This window comes from Euprymna scolopes, chromosome 14, assembly GCF_053919585.1.
Source record: "Euprymna scolopes isolate OS-2025 chromosome 14, ASM5391958v1, whole genome shotgun sequence".
Lineage (NCBI taxonomy): Eukaryota > Metazoa > Mollusca > Cephalopoda > Sepiida > Sepiolidae > Euprymna > Euprymna scolopes.
This window is the reverse complement of record NC_136495.1, coordinates 54,436,471-54,454,339: the sequence shown is the minus strand read 5'-3', so window position 1 is coordinate 54,454,339 and position 17,869 is coordinate 54,436,471. Positions and strand designations below refer to the sequence as shown.

Here is a 17,869-nt window from a genome sequence, read left to right as displayed (position 1 = left end):
GAAATCTTTCCCAAATCTAAATGGATGCCATCTATACTAACTTTTCTTGCATGGCAAATCTAAGATCTATAAAGTCTTTTTGTCTGTATAAATGGTCTTTGTCATTCCTCCTTCATTTCTTTCTACAGTTACCCTGATGTCAAAGTCCGAGCCATTGCCGTCAAGTGCCTCCGTGCCCTCCCCACTGATGAGCTCCTTGATTATTTACCCCAGTTAATACAGGTAAGCCCACTCCTCCATTTTCCTTTACTTTTGGTTTTGTTCCTATTGGAATCGGATAAAACAATAAATGTATTGAATTTTAAATTAATTTATTTGTATTTTTAAATTTTAAGATGATTGTTTGGATTATATGGTTATTTTTAAAGTGTTTCGGACGATGTAACTGCCAACCTTCTTCAGGTGCATCATTTCAAATGGAGAAACCTTTATGGAATTTCAAACTGAAGTTTTTATTTAATCCACAAAGGTAGATAGTTCTCATTCCATCAGCCATGATTGAGTAGTAGTGCTTTTTAATCTTATTCCTAATTATTATCGTCTGTAGTGATTATCAAACTGTCAGAAGACTAACTTAGAACTGATTATAATATCTTTGTCATCCGTTACAATTAATTAAAAATTCTACCTAGGTTTTCAAGTTGATATAAGGATTCCAGAGTTTAAAACAATACACTCGAAAAAGGTTGGTGGTTACATTGGCCAAAGTGTTATGAAAATAACAACCAAGACAAGGACAGTAGTCCAAATAATCCAAATTAATTTGTATTTTTAAATAATGCAACACTTGTGGTTTTTTTTTTGTTTTGTTTTTCAAAATAATAAAAGAACTTTCCATCTATGGAACATGTAGCCACAAGACTGCTTCCCTACAGACTGCAACAAATCCAATTTCAACAAATACTTGTCATAAATCATCCTCATAAATAATTTGACTTTGTTCATTCCATTCATTATTTTCAATCCTCTCATAATATTCATCATCATTCAACTGACAATCTAACCATCTCATTAACCCTTGTCTTTGAGTGGCCGTTGACCTAGATAGGTGGTGACTTACAAGTAATGAAAAAGCTGTTTCATTTTTCTCACCATGGAATTTCCAATGTCCGTACTAGTTTACACATAATCAAAATTACTTTCTAATTCACTCATTCGCTATACAAAAACAAATTTGGAAGAAGGAAAATAAAAATTTCATAAACATTATTTTCCTCATGAAATTCAGTGTGCTATTATTCTTAAAACCGTATGAGCCGCATTTTTTTTTCATGACTGATTTAAAACTAATTCTGTTTTTACAACAAATCTAAATAACTTTGCTAAATGCGCTAATATTCTTAACTTTTTTTTTTTTTTTTTTTTTTTTTTTTTTTCCAGGCCTTAAAATTTGATTGTTATCACAATTCACCTTTGGCAAAACTGCTTTTGGAAAAATCCTTCAACAGTATTCAATTTGCTCATAAACTTTTCTGGTAAGTCGAATATGAAATTTCAATTTCATGAAGAAACAAAAAAATTTTGTTCAATGCTTTTTAAGTCAAATGTTTATGTATTCATATGTTTTTGTGGATAACAAAAGCGGCAGAAATCAACAAAAGCTATGGAAACTTAATGGACAGGGAGTGGAAAAATGCAAGTTTTTTTCTAAATGCACATTCATCAAATATGATTTAAAAAAATCTGCTTTTATTTATCAAAATGCCAAGAATTGCATTGAAGTTAAAAGTTGAAAGATGATAACCAGTTTCTGTGCAAGAATTGTAAGACGAAGGATGATATTATCGATGTGTAATGTGAGTCTTAAAGACAGATTTAGATCTGATGACGTCAGAGGAAGATTAAATATGTTAAGTATAGAAAGATGTTTGGAGAACAGGAAACTTTGTTGGTATGGTCACATTGAAAGAATAGATGAGATTTTTGGTCAGTAGATGTAAAACAGGTGGGATAGTATGCTCAGTTCACAGGAAAAGACCAAGGAAAACATGAGAGCAAGTTATAAAGATGGACTTGAGAGAAAGAGGAGTAAAAGTTCTGGCCAGAGATAGATTAGACATTTTACTGAAGATGATAATTTATTTTGGAAGAAAAGCCCCTTAAAACTTCTCAAACCCAAACAAATGACTAATAATTACAAGTGCAACAGCATCAAAATGTATGTTAAAGATTTTAATTAAAAAAGAAAGAATTGAATCTTTTTCTTGGTGTGGAGCAGTCATAATCGGAATTTCTTCCTCCTTTGTTTGCAGGTTGTTGAAAGGAGCTGCGCAAGATGAGTCATGCCAACATTGGTACAAACTGATGTTTGTGGCTTTGGCAAATGTGGCCGGAGAAGCTTTATATGAAGAATTCCGTAAACAGGAAGATTTAGTGAAAACTCTCAGTTCAATGGCCGAAAAATTGAAAACTGCTAAAGATAAAGACGTTCGTACATTTTCTCATCTTCACAAATGGTTTTTCATAAATTGCTGTGATTGATCATTTCTCCAATATCTATCTCCTTATCTCGTTTCCTTTCTTTATCTTCTTTCCCTCCTTCTGCTCTTTCATCTTTCCCTCCTTCCTCTCTGTCATCTTTCCCTCCTTTCTCTCTGTCATCTCTCCCTTTCACCCCTCTTACATCTTACTTCCTCACATTTTTCATCTCCCTCACTTCTTTCATCTCTCTTTTTTCCCTACTCTTCTTCTTCCTTCTCTCCCCCATCTTTTTCCTTCTCTCCTTTCTCTCATCTTTCTTCCCTCTCTCACTCTACTTATTAATCTGTTTCTCTTCCTCTCTATTCCTCACTCTCTCCTTTTAACTCATAAATTAAATATTCAGTTCTCTTTGTTTTATATATTTCACACATAACCTCCTCTGCATGACTCCAAAAAATAAAAACAGGAATATTCTAAAGTTGGCTTCATAGAATCTGCACATTAAATAACAATGAAAATGTGGTTCCAAATGAAATCCTCATGGAAGAACTGACCCACAGAGACTGCCTTAAAGAAATACATGAACACTTTTTTTTTTTAAACAATCTATTCACAATTTTATTTTCTACTAAAATAATTAATAATAACTTAATAAATTATAATAATTTTCTAACTTGTCATTTTCTTTTACAATCCCCCTTATATTTTACAGCTTTGCCTTCAGTCTCAGTTAGAAATTCTCTATGGTTGGTTCCAAGAAAGAAAAGAAATCCATCTTCCTTTCAATCCGAGTTGGGAGGTTTGCGGCATTGATTTAAAAGTAATCCATACTTTTTTCTTTTGTAACTCTTTTGATCTATGTTTATTTTAAGCATACTTAAGATACTTTGTGTTCAACCATCATCAGCCCAAGTAGTAACATAGTTTTGATTATACCAAAACATTGCCCGAATATACCCAGTGAAAATCGACTCTGAAAGTATCTAAAAATTTTAATCTTATATACAACATTAAATAACACAAAGAAAGTCGATATGCTGGCTAAACAAACAAACAAACACAGTTTTGGTGAGTAGATAGCAAACTCATTTTCAGTGTCACTAACAGCTTTTACCATGAATGTCTTACAGTTTTTGTTTCATCATCCTTCAGTGATGGGGAAGGGGCACTGATGGCTATTTCATCAGTAGATGTGATTCTAAACAGACCTCACACACACACTCACTTTTTATCTGTCTAGTTATCCAAGAAATAATGTCTATCTAAACAACCGCTACACTATTCTGAAACTGGAAAAGGCCATCACAGTGCATGTCAGTTATTGACAATTTTGCACATTGTATGCTTGAATGACAATAAAAACAAAGACTGTTAAACATCCATGACTGAAGTTTATGTTTTACCAAATATGGTTAAATTGGAAAAAAGAATTTTGAATTTTATTAACATGTGGCATTGGGGAGAGAGGGGACTCTATATTTAAAAACATAATAATTTCTAATGATGTTGTTGGTATTTTTATGAAAAAAAAATCCCACAATACAAATTGGTACTCATTTTAATCAATTTTTTTTGTAAATTTCTTGTTTAATCTTTTCGTAACTAAAAAAAAAAAATCTAATTTTTTTTTCAGTCGTGTTCCTACTATACATCAAATGCATTCCCTTTGAAGCTGGTCTTCAAGAATTGCAACCAAGAAGCTGAACCTGTTTATACAATGTTTAAGGTTAGTGACAAATCCACATTTTTTTTCGTATTGACTTGCCTTTTTTTCTTTTTTTACTGTTTCACAAGGAGTCTAGATTGATCCTAGTGTTATGTTGAGGTCAGGAGCAGATGAGATTTAATTGAGAACCTGCATAACTGATGTCACACAAAAGTAAGAAAATAAACTTTGGTGTTATTGCATACTTCAGCAAAGCAAGAATATAAAGTTTTGTTCCCCATATATCTATATATAAAGGTAAATTATGTGTATATGTCTAAAAGTCAGAATTACATCAGATACATGTATTACTGATAATTCTGAAATTTAACAATATAAACCCAAAATCATATTTGAGAAAACTAGTTAAAGCATCAGTTTGTCTTGCTTAAAAGGAAAGTGACGGATAGTTAGCTGGCTGGAATGTGGACGTAGCATTTCAGTTCTGTCTGCACTATTGTATCAGTTTAAATAATACACTCAGGAAATGGTATAAATTCATTTGTCTTTCCTTCAGCTATGGGTGAAACTTTTGGTGCCTCATTCAGCTTAAGTGAGTTGAGCCAATTTTCTTCGTCGTTCATGTAGCATCTTTAGTAACCCACACATGGGAATCATGCACAAGCTTTGCTGAGATGACAAGATCATTTCTGTTTCATCAACAAATGCCAACAACTTGTGGAGCCAAAGATTTTGATTGTAGTTGTCCTGGTTTTCAGCTTCTCACCATCACCATCACACCAATTGGTACCAGATGTGGGGGTGGTGAAAATGTCTTCAATAAATGCCGCTGCTTGGTGACAAACAGCATGCCGAAATCAAAGAAATGCTGGTGCCCAAATGTGTCTAGCGTAGAAGTGTGAAAAACTTTGAAGTCCACTAATTCATTAAAGTTTTTTTGTTGGGTTTGTCGATGACTGGGCAAAAGCCAAAATATTCCTTTTTTTTTTCTTTTTTGAAACAAGTAAAATAAATTTACATTGTTTTTTTTATGTTATTATTATGAATATAGATTTTAATATCACTAAGTACTTAAAAACGATAAATGTTTATCATTTTATCTTAAGTGCCAACAATGTAAATTTAAGTTTAACATGTTTTTAAGGAATCGGTTTTGGAATCGGAAATTAGAGTATTTTTTTTTTCTGATACCGATTCTGATACTGTGAAAAGTTCTGATTTTTCCGATTCTCGATTTCGATTAATCGTCCCAACTCTAATATGTACTTGTCATGGAATGAAGACATCATATTCCAAAAATCACATAAATTGATCAAGTAGCTTTTTTTAATAAGAAAATCAAATTTTATAAATAAGCGAGGAGGGTCTGGGAAAAGCCATGTTTATTAGAATGTGTTAAAATTCAAAGGGCAACAACTCCATTTGACTATTGATATTCACGGACTGGGCGACTTTATTGTTAATCACTAAAAATCATAAAATTTGATTTTCTTAATAAAAAAAAAAAGCCAAAAAACTACTTAATCAATTAACATAATTCATTCTGTGATGAGTAGGTATATCATAAATTTTTTTTCTGTATTTTTTTCGATTTTTAATTAAATGTTATTCTAAATAAGCACATAAGCACCTTTGTTCTATTTTAGATGAAGAAGCCACAAGTTCAAATTTTTCAAACAATCATTTTAACATCTCACCCTTTTCTTTTTTGTGTGTGCTTTAAGGTCGGCGATGACCTTCGTCAGGATATGCTCACCCTTCAGATGATTCGGATTATGGATAAACTTTGGCAGCAAGAAAACCTTGACCTTAAAATCATTACGTTTGCTTGTCTCAGCACTGGACCAAAGAAAGGTAAACAACAAAATTGATTTCTTGTAAATTTCATGGTTATATCATCTCTCATTTTATATCATACGTTTTGTTATCGTGAGTTATGTTATCTATATGTCAAGATGTGCAGATGGCTTATAAGTAAACAATACAAGATGTGGATAGGTGATGCCCAAATCCAGAATTAGAATACAATTCGAAATGATTTTTCATTCAGACAATCAATTGGTTGCCTGAAAAAGTTAAGATGAAATATCCATTTTATGCAAAAAAAAAAAAAAAAAAGAAAAGGAAGTAAGTTTATTTAATTTGAGTTATGTCCCCTTTAAGCTATTTGTCATTTAATTTTCATATTCGAAAATGGATGCATTTTATGCTTCCATAAATTCAACATGTGGTCCCCTTTCAGGAAAATTATGAAAAGTTAAAATATTCAGTGTGTCTTGTATAGTATGAGACTAAACCCTCCGCCTGCCAATGTTTCAATCTGGCAATGCCGGGTATATACAGCTAGCTAAAAATAAAAATAAATTGTATCATATTTTACTGATCCACCATTACATCAGCCCAAAGTATCTAAAATATTTAGTGCAGTATTATTTTAAATATTGACATTTGCAAAAATATTTGTACGATATTGCAAAATATTCCTATGATACTCCAAAACTTTTGTACGATATTGTAAAACTTTTGTACGATATTGTAAAATTGTTAGTACGATATTGTAAAATTGTTTGGACGATATTGCAAAATTGTTTATACGATATTGCAAAATTGTTTGTACGATATTGCAAAATTGTTTATACGATATTGCAAAATTGTTTGTACGATATTGCAAAATTGTTTGTACGATATTGCAAAATTGTTTGTACGATATTGCAAAATTGTTTATACAATATTGCAAAACTATTTGCACAATATTGCAAAATTGTTTATACAATATTGCAAAACTATTTGCACAATATTGCAAAATTGTTTATACGATATTGCAAAATTGTTTATACAATATTGCAAAATTTTTTGTACAATATTGTAAAATTGTTTGTACAATATTGTAAAATTGTTTGGACAATACTGCAAAACTATTTGTATGGTATTGCAAAATTGTTCTTACGATATAAAATTCTTTTATATCGTGGTAATTTTTAATTTGGTCTCAATTCAGAATGCTCCTTTGTGAGACCTGAGTTTTCTCCACATTTAAAACTGACCTTGTCTAACTCAGCCCTCATGAGGAGGTAATTAAATAGGAACATTTCTACCTAGTCATTGCTGACAGAATGAGAACAATATACCACGTGTATTAAAGAAAGTGTTCAGTTCAAAAACCTTTGTAGGTTCCTGCATTTGGGATAAAGATTTCCAAGTTCAAAAAGATGCACCTGATGAAGGTTAGAGGTTACAGTTGAGTGAGACGTGAGAATAACATCCAAGATGAGAATAGTGATGATTTGATTAACCCAAATAATGCAGACGATTCATCTTCATCTCAAATGTGATACATCTTTTTTGTTTTTCATCTAGGAATGGTTGAAATTGTTACAGAGTCAGAAACCTTGCGAAAGATTCAAGTCTCGTATGGTTTAACAGGGTCTTTCAAAGAACGTCCTCTGCAAGAATGGCTACAGAAAAATAACCCCACACAAATGGAATATGAAAAGGTAATTCATGATTAAACAAAAATAAAGAGAATAATCTATGATTGATAACATCCTGATTGGATCATACCCACTTCGGGTGGATAGGATTGATTTTCTAGGGAATTAAATTCACAAGGGTCATCAATCATCCAATCGCATGCATATTCCAGTCAGAGGAGTTAGCAACATTGTTTTTTGGCCAAAAAGTCTTGATGTCCTCCCATATACAGCGCCAATATTCCCAAATGGTTACTCATCTGGTACTTCACAAGTTCAATATTCTTTAACTTTAGTGATTCAACAAAAACAGATGTATAAATGTGCTTATGCCGTACATGTCATATATATAAATGACTTTGAACCAATTATAATCTAACTCATGGAGAGTAGACAGTGAACCGTAGGTTTATTTTCAGCAACTTTTTCATTCTTAATTCCCCCTTATTTTATCCTTTAGTATTCCATAAGCAAGATGTCCATTTTCTGGATCAACTGTTGTTTAAGTTGGTGGCATGTGAAGATTTTCAATAATAATGCCGTTTTTTGACGTTCAACTATAATATATAGAAAAAAATAACATTATTTTTGCACCAACCTAATATATTTTTGTTCTACCTTCTCTTATTTTTCAGGCAGATTTAGTGTGACGGAATAGATTACAAATAAATACACATTCCACTTTATTGTGGATTGAAGAATAATGTTAATGTTTTTCCTTTTTAGGCAGTGGAGAACTTCATGTGCTCGTGTGCAGGTTACTGTGTGGCCACTTACGTCCTTGGTATCTGTGACAGACACAATGACAATATAATGCTGAAACAATCTGGCCATCTCTTTCATATCGACTTTGGGAAATTCTTGGGAGACGCACAAATGTTTGGCAGTTTTAAAAGGTAAATTCAAGTTTGTCTCATCTTTTTTAAATTTTTTTTATTTTACCTAAAACAAGTCATATTGCCGCTTGAACATAAGGAGCTACTATTTGGTACCATCCCTACAGAGACACTATGTAGGGATTTGAGCAGTAAGATGCTTATTTACATTATGTTTAAAATTCCACATATTAATACAGTCGTAGATGTAAGAGACCAGGAAGGAATTCCAAAGTCTAACGGTTTGAAAGAAGAAACTATCAGATTAGAAGGTTTTCCAGTGATTTCTACAGTGAAGAGGTGAACTTTTGTTGCCTTTCAGGTTGGTCATGGGTATTTATGCTGATGGAGCACAAGGGCTACAAGTTCGTCAGAACACATTCCATTAAAATACTTATAAAACAGGCAGATGGATGCAACATTGTAGCGAGGCAGAGCTTGGTAGATAGTGCGAGACTTATTAAGTTAGAGACTTTTTTTTTTTTGACTCTAAGAGTGAGAGACTAGTAATAAATACGCTAAATGCCTAGGTGTGGCAACAATACTACATGCATAAGCAATTGTGATTTTATAGCGATACAAGATAATATCAGGTGAGAATAGATTTCATCTCTTTAATTGCCAATCTTAAATGGCAATAGACTTTCACCCTGCAGTGGCTAAGCAGTTCATAATCCTAGGATGCAAACACCCAACAGTGACATACTCTGAGCACTTGTTTCCATGGACATAGATTTATTAAAGCGTTGAAGATTAGCCAACTCACTTTGTAAATGCGCACAAAATTATTATTTATTTATTTATTCATGTTCACTCCAAACAAGGCAAATATGGGCGTAAGAGTCTACTATTTGAGACCATGTTTAGGGAAGATGTTGGTTTACATTATATTTAAACTTTTGCATATCAGTATAGTCAGGGAAGCAGGCAGCAGGAAGGAAATTCCAAAATCTAGCTGTTCGAGGGAAGGAGCTATTAGATTATAAAGCTTTCTGACATTTAGGGACCTCAACAGTGAAGGGGTGTGATTTTGTTGCTAAACGGGTTTGTCGGGTATGTACGTCGAGGGAGCACAAGTGCAATGAGTTCATCAGACAACCTTCCATAAAATTCCTTATAAAACAGGCAGCAATGGAACAGAGGTTGGGGCTTAGTTGACAAAGCAGGATTTATTAGATTGGAAACTTTTCTTTGGACCCTATCCAAGAGGGAGAGACTAGCGATAGATGCACCAGCCCAGATGTGCCAACAATACTCCATGCATGGGCGAATGGTGGCTTTGTAGAGGTACAGGATACTCTCAGGTGTGAGTAGTTTTCTAGCACAATAGAGGAAATTCACCTTCTTTGCAGCAGCCTTTGCAATGTCTTCAATGTATTTGTTCCAGTTCATATTGCCTGTAAATGTTAGGCTGAGGAGTTTGAACAAAGAATTCTCAGGTAGCGTATTATTTGTCATGGATATCCGTGTTGGAGATATGTCTTGTAATTGTTAAAGGAGAGCAACTTAGTCTTACTAGCATTAACTGTTACTATCCATTTACGGCCCCATTCCACTATGGTCTGGAGGCCATTTTCTAAGGATTCTGCCATTGTCTTAGATTTGTGTACATCTGTTCTTCCCTCGTACAGGTTATAGTTATCAGTAAATATGCCCATCTCAGATACAATATTGTCAGGGAGGTTGTTGATGAATATCGGGAGTAATAGTGGTCCAAGGATTGACCTTTGAGGCACTCACATATTAATGTTATGCTGTTTGGATGTACATCCATCGATGACAACCTGGATGATCTTATTGTCTAAGAAGGATCTAATTATATTTAGTATTTGTCCAGTTATACCATACAATTTCATTTTCAATTGCAAATCCTTCATGCCAGACAGGATTTATTAGATTGGAAACTTTTCTTTGGACCCTATCCAAGAGGGAGAGACTCGGACATATCAAAGGCTATAGCCATGGCTTCGCCCACCTTATCCAGTGCATGGTATATACATTCACAGATGAATAATAACATGAATTTAGTGCTAAAATTTATTCTTGCATCTTTTTCAAACCAATAAATGAAAAAGTATAAAATAACATAAAAAAATAAATAGTTAAAAAAAATTAATTTTTGATGTCAATTGTAAAAACTATTTTCATTGGGAAATTATTGCAAATGATGAAAAATAGTGAATTTCATAAGCCATTTTTTTTTTTTTTTAAAACTTTGTGTTTCAGAGATCGTGTGCCTTTTGTTTTGACGTCTGATATGATGTATGTCATTAACGGAGGAGATAAGAACAGCAGCCGCTTCCAACAGTTTACTGATCTCTGTTGTACAGCATTCAACATCTTGCGCAAAAACAGGAACCTCTTCTTGAATTTCTTTTCTTTGGTAAGTGTACACACTTCTACATTTGCTGATGATGCATTTTACACTTTTTTATGAAAAGCTTATCAATCACATCTGTAGAAAACACAAAAAAAATGATATGACTTGTCAAAATTGCTATCAATTAATTTGTTTCAAAAATTAGGCATAACATGAAATTAGAATCTTAGTTCAATTTTTAAGCAGTAATTGTGTGAAGAAACACTGAAATACAATTGTAAGTTTTGTATAAATATTTTTTTTTTAATTAGTTTTTTTTCAAAAGTTAGACATTTTGTAAAAATACTTTTTTGATAATCAAAAAAAAAGTTAAAGATAAATCTGCAAAACAAAAATAAAATGATTTTTCTCTCTCTCTCTTTCCCAGATGTCTCGCTCTGGCATTCCTGGAGTTTCAGAAAGTGCAGTTACATACATCCAACAGGCTTTGCTTCCAGGAAAATCTGATGCAGAAGCGGCTGCCATTTTTACTCGGTTAGTTTTATTTTGTTGCATTCCAGATAAGCAATATTGATATTAAATAATTTTTTAAAAAACAGGTGGAGGGAGGAGGTGTTTTCTATGAATAAAAGATTTGGACTTTGGCTTGCATTTAAATTTCTCTGTTTTGGTACAGTCAGGAAAACAGAAATAAATTCCAAATGGAAGCAGTCTGAGGAAAGAAACTATTAGAGGAGAAAATTTTTCAGCATACTGGGATGCTTGCAGTGAAGATGCGGAATTTTGTTGCTAGTCTGGTTAACGTGGTCATTCAATATATACGTTTCAAATGAAATTGTGTGAGACCAATAAAAATGCTAGAAATGTCCATTCAATCTGCGCATGAAGTTATGAAAAAATTTTTTTCAAACTAAAACATGACAGATTAACCACTCTCCCAGAATGGCTCCTTTTTCTTCTTCTCCTCTGAGCTTCTCTCCATTGTTTCTTTACTTCATCAAGTGACACTTGTTATTTCTTTTTCTTGATTGAATCTTTTCATTTCCTTTAATTGAATCTTTTTGTAACTATTTTATTTTGAATGAAACAACTATTCAGCTTTTTATTACATTTTCTTCTCTCTCAATCTACAATTCCTTTCTTGGTACTTATGCATTGTATGACTTGCGATTTCCACAAAGTTGCATCTTTTTTTTTTGTATATGTAGGTATATCACATAGGGGATCCTCGAGTTATGACGTTGTTCCATTCTTAAGATGCGTTGTAACCTAAATTTCAGTGTAAGTCGGAACATCAAAAATAAAATACTGTACAGTGCTGTACTATAATAAAATGTAACAATTAATGACAAAAAAAAGTATTAAAAAAAGAGAAAACAATTCCTTACCACATGAATTGAAGTAAATATTAATAAATATTCAATTTTTAAAATGCTAAAAAAAAAAACATTTATCTAATCCCTAACCCTAAACCATAACTTATGCGATTACAATTAAATTTTTTTTTCTTCTAATTTATGAAAGAGTTGCCTGCTTAGATTGATATTAGCTGAAAACCGACAGCACGTTAGTTCCTAACATTGTGATGAGCCGTTTCCAATTATTGACATCAGCTGCCGAGTGAATCTGAGTAACTTCATGGAAATTTTGGGTTGTAGAATGCATAAGTACCTCTTTTTTTTGTATATATAGGTATGTCAGATACAGGGGGTCTTCGAGTTAGGACGTTGATTCATTCTTAAGACACGTTATAACCCGAATTTCAGTGTAAATCAGAACATCAAAAATAAAATACTGTACACTGTACTGTAAAGTACTATACTATAATAAAATATAACAGTTAATGACAAAAAAGTATTAAAAAAAGAGAAAACAATTCTTTACCACATGAATTAAAGTAAATATTAATAAAGAAAGAGAACAACTCCTTACCTTTATTCGTTTAGTTGGTTTGCATACTGGAAAGGATGTTGCAAGGGACAGGGATAGAGGTTATTATTTTTTCAACGCTTTGAACAATCTTTTTGCCTTCTCCTGAGTCACCATAAAGCTTGCTGAAATACAGTGTCGATTTTGATCTCCCAACCGAAGCACCCATAATCTTTCCATTTCAATAATTAAACCACTATGCTGCTTGGTTATCACCGCTGCTTTCACAGGAGCAGATCCTTTCACATGTCCAATGATGTGCACTTTATCCTTAATAATGGTAGCCACAGTCGAATGACTAAAGCCAACTTTTTTTTTTATGCACTACCATTAGAAGAATCTGCCTTACGCTTGGGAGCCATAACGAAGGGCAAACAGTTAAAAAAAAAAAAAACAATCAAACACACGAGAGAACCATTGTAAACAACCAAAATGACGTATGACTGAGATTGTCGGTAGATACACCGTCTTCCTTGCCCACAACCAAAACAAAACATATTCCTCTGCCGCACACCAGAAACTAGTTCACGTTTGTTTACATCGCTAACGACGCTTGGTATTATTTTTATATTTGTATCCTCAAAACAGCATAAGTCGGGACCGGCGTAAACCAAAGACTCCCTGTATTTAAAACGAAAACGTGATTAACCAACTTGTGGACAAATATTCTCAAAGATATTAAGATGCACCTAAAAGATAATTCAAAATTCTATCTTGTAATTTTGTAAACATTTGTAACAAAATTAGTCATGGGGAGTAGTTTAGGATAAAGCATGGACAAAGACTCAAAACGACAAAACCATGTAATGAACAAAATAATAAAGTTGAAGGACTAATGAAGTGCAGTCATTTTGGAGAGTTTGTAAAACACAGTTTAGCATTTGAATTGTTCTTTTTTTTTATGGCATCAGTTAATTGACAGTGAGAATTCAAAACAAATGGCCAAATTTGGTTAAAAAAAATGGGTAGTTATGTAGAATTTCCACCCACCCTTCACAAAAAAAAAGAAGATAAATCTGTAACATGTACATACCTCTGATGGAAAGAAAATGTACACAAAACATCACGTATACAGATCAAATCGTTTTATTTTTAAATAAGAAAATTAAATTTTATAACTAAACGAAAAGTGACGATTTTGTGACACCATCTTGAAAACTGTTTGAAGGAACAAGGGAGATAACTCCAAATCAGTATTTAATTGTATTCTTAATAATATTCAGGGGGGGGGGGTGCATTGGAAAAACTCCATTTAGCTTTAAAATGATTTTTTTTATAAAAATAAAATTACTTTATCAGTTTTCATGATATTTGGCGTTTTATTTCCATCACAAGTGTATGCAGCATACAGATTTTTTCTTTTTTCTTTTTCATGAGGGAGGAGTTCTGAACAAGCGTCAAATTATATTATATCAAAAAAAGGCACAAAGAAACAATATAGGTCTGATGCATACAAATTGTTTAAAATCACAAATAGAGTAACAGTGATAGAGACTCCCGAAAGAGCTTGATATTATGACATGCGAGTTTGTGCAGAATATCCAAGAAACTCTGAATGAAACAAACATGGCCACCCATGACTGTTGTGACTGTTAGAAGCATTGAATAAAAACGATTTTTTTTTTTAACAGCTGACAAAGTAATTGTTGTTTGTGTTTATTTCATATTGTGAGTTTAGCAACAATAAGAAACAGTCAAAAAGAAGTCACTCATCAAGCACTAAAATGTGTGAAGTTTGAAATTTGAGATATCGCTCTTGTATGACCTCAATTTTATACTTATAATCTCTTGTTGTCACGCTACATGTTTCTTCTAAAAAAAATAAAAACAAATTTTTTTTTTATCAAAATTTATTGAATTTTCTAAAATCCAAGACGAGAAAAAAATGACTGAAACATTTTGGCTGATTTAACCTCCAACTTTTTCCAGAGGTACCTTGTTTAACTCGAAAATCTATACAAAATTTCATACTAAATTCCACTTCTGCATTTTAATTTCTTTATTCCAGAATGATTGAAGACAGTTCTCGATCGGTATTTACTCAGTTCAACTTTTTCCTACACAACCTTGCGCAACTGAAATTCTCCAGTCATAATGAGGGTGCCTTATTATCATTTGTTCCCAAAACCTACAGGTACGTATGACATGCCTCATGAAAAATTATGCTTTCTTGTATTTTCTTTTTTGACCATTCAAACCAATGTGTATGCGAAAGAAAACTTGTTTTTTAGTTACTGTGCGACAATCATTTCTTCCAACCCTGATTTTTTTTTCATTTTCTAAAATTTTGACTTTTTCCAAAAATATTTTCTTCAACTATTTTTTTTTTATATTAGTTACTTTTAATTTCTCAAGATTTTTTAGTTTTTGCTGTACTTAACGGCATGAAGAGCTCTGTATTATTGGTATTATGAATTATTCAGACATTTCTTCTCATCTTGGATGTTATTCTCACAACATTTTGGCTGATTTAGTCTCCAACTTTTTCCAGAGGTACCTTGTTTAACTCGGAAATCTATACAAAATTTCATACTAAACCCATTATTTAATTCATGGGTGGTAGATTGTTCTTGTTTTGTCAGCCATGACCAAGTAGAAATGTTAAGCAATTTTTATTTTATTTTTATTTAGTATCACGTTCAGAAGACTGTAACTTAGAAATGAGTAACTTAGCAACTTTATCCGTTGCACCATATGGCCATTGGCTATGTGAACAATTCTAGTGTGAATTTATGAAGCTTTAAACTTGATCTTATTTTAAAATGTGTACTATTGTTACTTATATATATGCCTATGTTTATATATGTGTTTCGTTGAACAGCAGGGCTAATTCCTGTTTGTTTTTCATGTAATCCATTTTTTCCTTTTGGTGGGCCAATATTCGAACATTTTGTTCGAGTGTAAAAAGAAATTTGCCATAGTCGTGAACATTTTCGACTTCCAAGAGTTGTCTTTAGGCAAGAGAGGTAAAAATTGCATTTGGTGAATTTATTGAAAAATTGATGGAAATCGTTTCAAATCATTAAAAGCACTTAAATGAATAAAATGGATTGCAAGAAAAACAAACAGGAATTATCCCCGCTGTTTCAACAAAACATGCATAAGAGAAAAAATGCTGCCCAAATATGCTAATTTCAGTGTGTTTATAATATATATATATATATATATATGTCTGAAGAAAGCTGGAGGCTTACATTAACCGAAATGTGATGAGAACAATAATCTGAATAATACAAATTATCAATTCTCATCAAAAATAGCCTATCCTGCCTTGGCAGAGTACAAAATAGACTTCGTAGCCTAGTGGGGGATGCCCCTTTTCTCTTCTCTGCAACCTCTCCCCCACAGAAGAGACGTTGCAAGCCTGTCGTTGTTTTATCATTATTTCCATGGGAAGCGTTCGTCTGAGCTCCAATATTTGGTCCCTCCTTGCCAATCTTTCACAAAAAACACCCGTCTAGCTGAAACCACTGTCAGTAATTTTCCCCACTCTTTATCTGTGCCTAAATTAAAACGTAGATTCCATGAACAAAGTTTCTTTCTTAGAAGTGCACGCCTGTGGAACTCTCTTCCGTTTGCCTATTTCCCACCTAACTACGACTTGGATGTCTTCAAGTCCAACATAAACAAGTTCCTGATAAACCGCCCCCTTAAGTAGGACACTTTATCAGATCTCCATTACTAACGATTACTACGATATTGTCCCATTGATTACAGTACACGCAATAACCCTTATCCCTGAGTGGCCTTCGGGCCTTGATAAGCGGTGACTTCCATGTAAAAAAAAAACAAAAAACATGCCAAACATAAATAAGAAATCTAATCAAATTTTTAATCAAAATAAAAATGTTTTTTGTAATATTTTATTGGAATCCTAAAAAGTGCTATTTAGCACAGTTTCGAAAAACTTGTATAAAACCACATTATTTATTATTTGTTTGTTTTTTCTTTGTTTTATTTGACAAAAGTATGCACAGTATAATTTACTTTTTTAAAAATTGCATCAGTGATTTTTAAGTCATTCCACCATTTTCAACATGTTGGACATGTTTACATTTTTTTCTGATGCATTATGGTCGTATATTTTATTTTCATCAAAAATAATTTTACTTTTTAAAATGTATGAGACAATTTCAATATCCTCAACCTGGTAATGTTATTTTTCTGAAAAAAAAAAAAAAAAATAGTAAGCAATGTTATGGACTGGTTATGACATATTATACAAAGAAAGACATTACCTACAGACATAAGCAATACTTTTCTGTAATTAAATGGAAATAATAAAAAGTTTTTAAAAAGTGGTTTTCCACCCAAACCTCGTTTTGGGTCCCAGGGAAAATATCAATAAATACAGTATGCTTCAAAAACAACAGTGAAACAATTTATCTCAAGACAAATTGTTTTGATAAGATGCAAACAGTTATGACGTATTTTTAATGCTCATGGAGAAAAGATGTAGACACAGTGCAGCAATGGATCACAGATTGGCAAGTGAAGCTAGCTGCAGACAAGTGTACAATGATGCATTTGGGAAGAAAAAAATCAAGTATCCACATCCTCCTTTAACAGCACTAATATCAAGAAGTCATTTTTTGCACGTGAATAGAGCACTACAGTTAGCAGCAATTAGCATTGGACAAAGGACATCTCTAAAATTGACAAGAAAGCTGAGAGTCTTGGCATCATTCAGACCTTTGTTAGCTGCTCTCTAGTCATCTAATTTAAAAAAGTATACACCTATGGTGAGGCCATACTTAGAATTTGCATCATTAGTCTGAAAGCACCATTTTTGCTCAGAAAATTACAGCCAAGCACATTACCATATTTCGAACGTCTTGCTTCCTTGGACTCCACAATGTCTACCAACTGACTTGGTAAACATTCACAAAATTATTAACCATCTCGCCGATGACAACGATTTTTATCTTCATGTGTTGCACATTGACATGTCAATAAAGTTAGAAAAAAAAGCAAAGTTGTAATGACCTACGGAAACCGTTATTTACACTCAGAATTGCTGAAGCCTACAATCTGATTGTCTTCAAGTCCAACGTAAACAAGTTCTTGATGAACCGTCCCCCTAAGTAATACAATTTACAAAATTCCCACTACTTATGTTTACTACGCCATAATCACATTGACTAATGTATACCCATTAACCCTTATCCTCGAGTGGCCTCCGGGCCTT

General features: G+C 32.8%; 1 protein-coding gene across 3 annotated transcripts in view; it reads left to right on the top strand.

Moving 5' to 3' along the window:
- The window catches only part of LOC145293023 (phosphatidylinositol 4-phosphate 3-kinase C2 domain-containing subunit beta-like), a 264,977-nt gene that overhangs the window by 225,511 nt on the left and 21,597 nt on the right, over positions 1-17,869 (top strand). For all 3 annotated transcript variants that reach the window (XM_080139309.1, XM_080139311.1, XM_080139310.1), the window contains 11 exons: positions 129-222; positions 1,381-1,475; positions 2,253-2,427; positions 3,134-3,241; positions 4,055-4,147; positions 5,812-5,941; positions 7,445-7,581; positions 8,284-8,453; positions 10,659-10,815; positions 11,180-11,286; positions 14,690-14,815. In XM_080139309.1, coding sequence (XP_079995435.1) covers positions 129-222; positions 1,381-1,475; positions 2,253-2,427; positions 3,134-3,241; positions 4,055-4,147; positions 5,812-5,941; positions 7,445-7,581; positions 8,284-8,453; positions 10,659-10,815; positions 11,180-11,286; positions 14,690-14,815 — 1,392 coding nt within the window. The remainder of the gene's footprint in view (positions 1-128; positions 223-1,380; positions 1,476-2,252; positions 2,428-3,133; positions 3,242-4,054; positions 4,148-5,811; positions 5,942-7,444; positions 7,582-8,283; positions 8,454-10,658; positions 10,816-11,179; positions 11,287-14,689; positions 14,816-17,869) is intronic.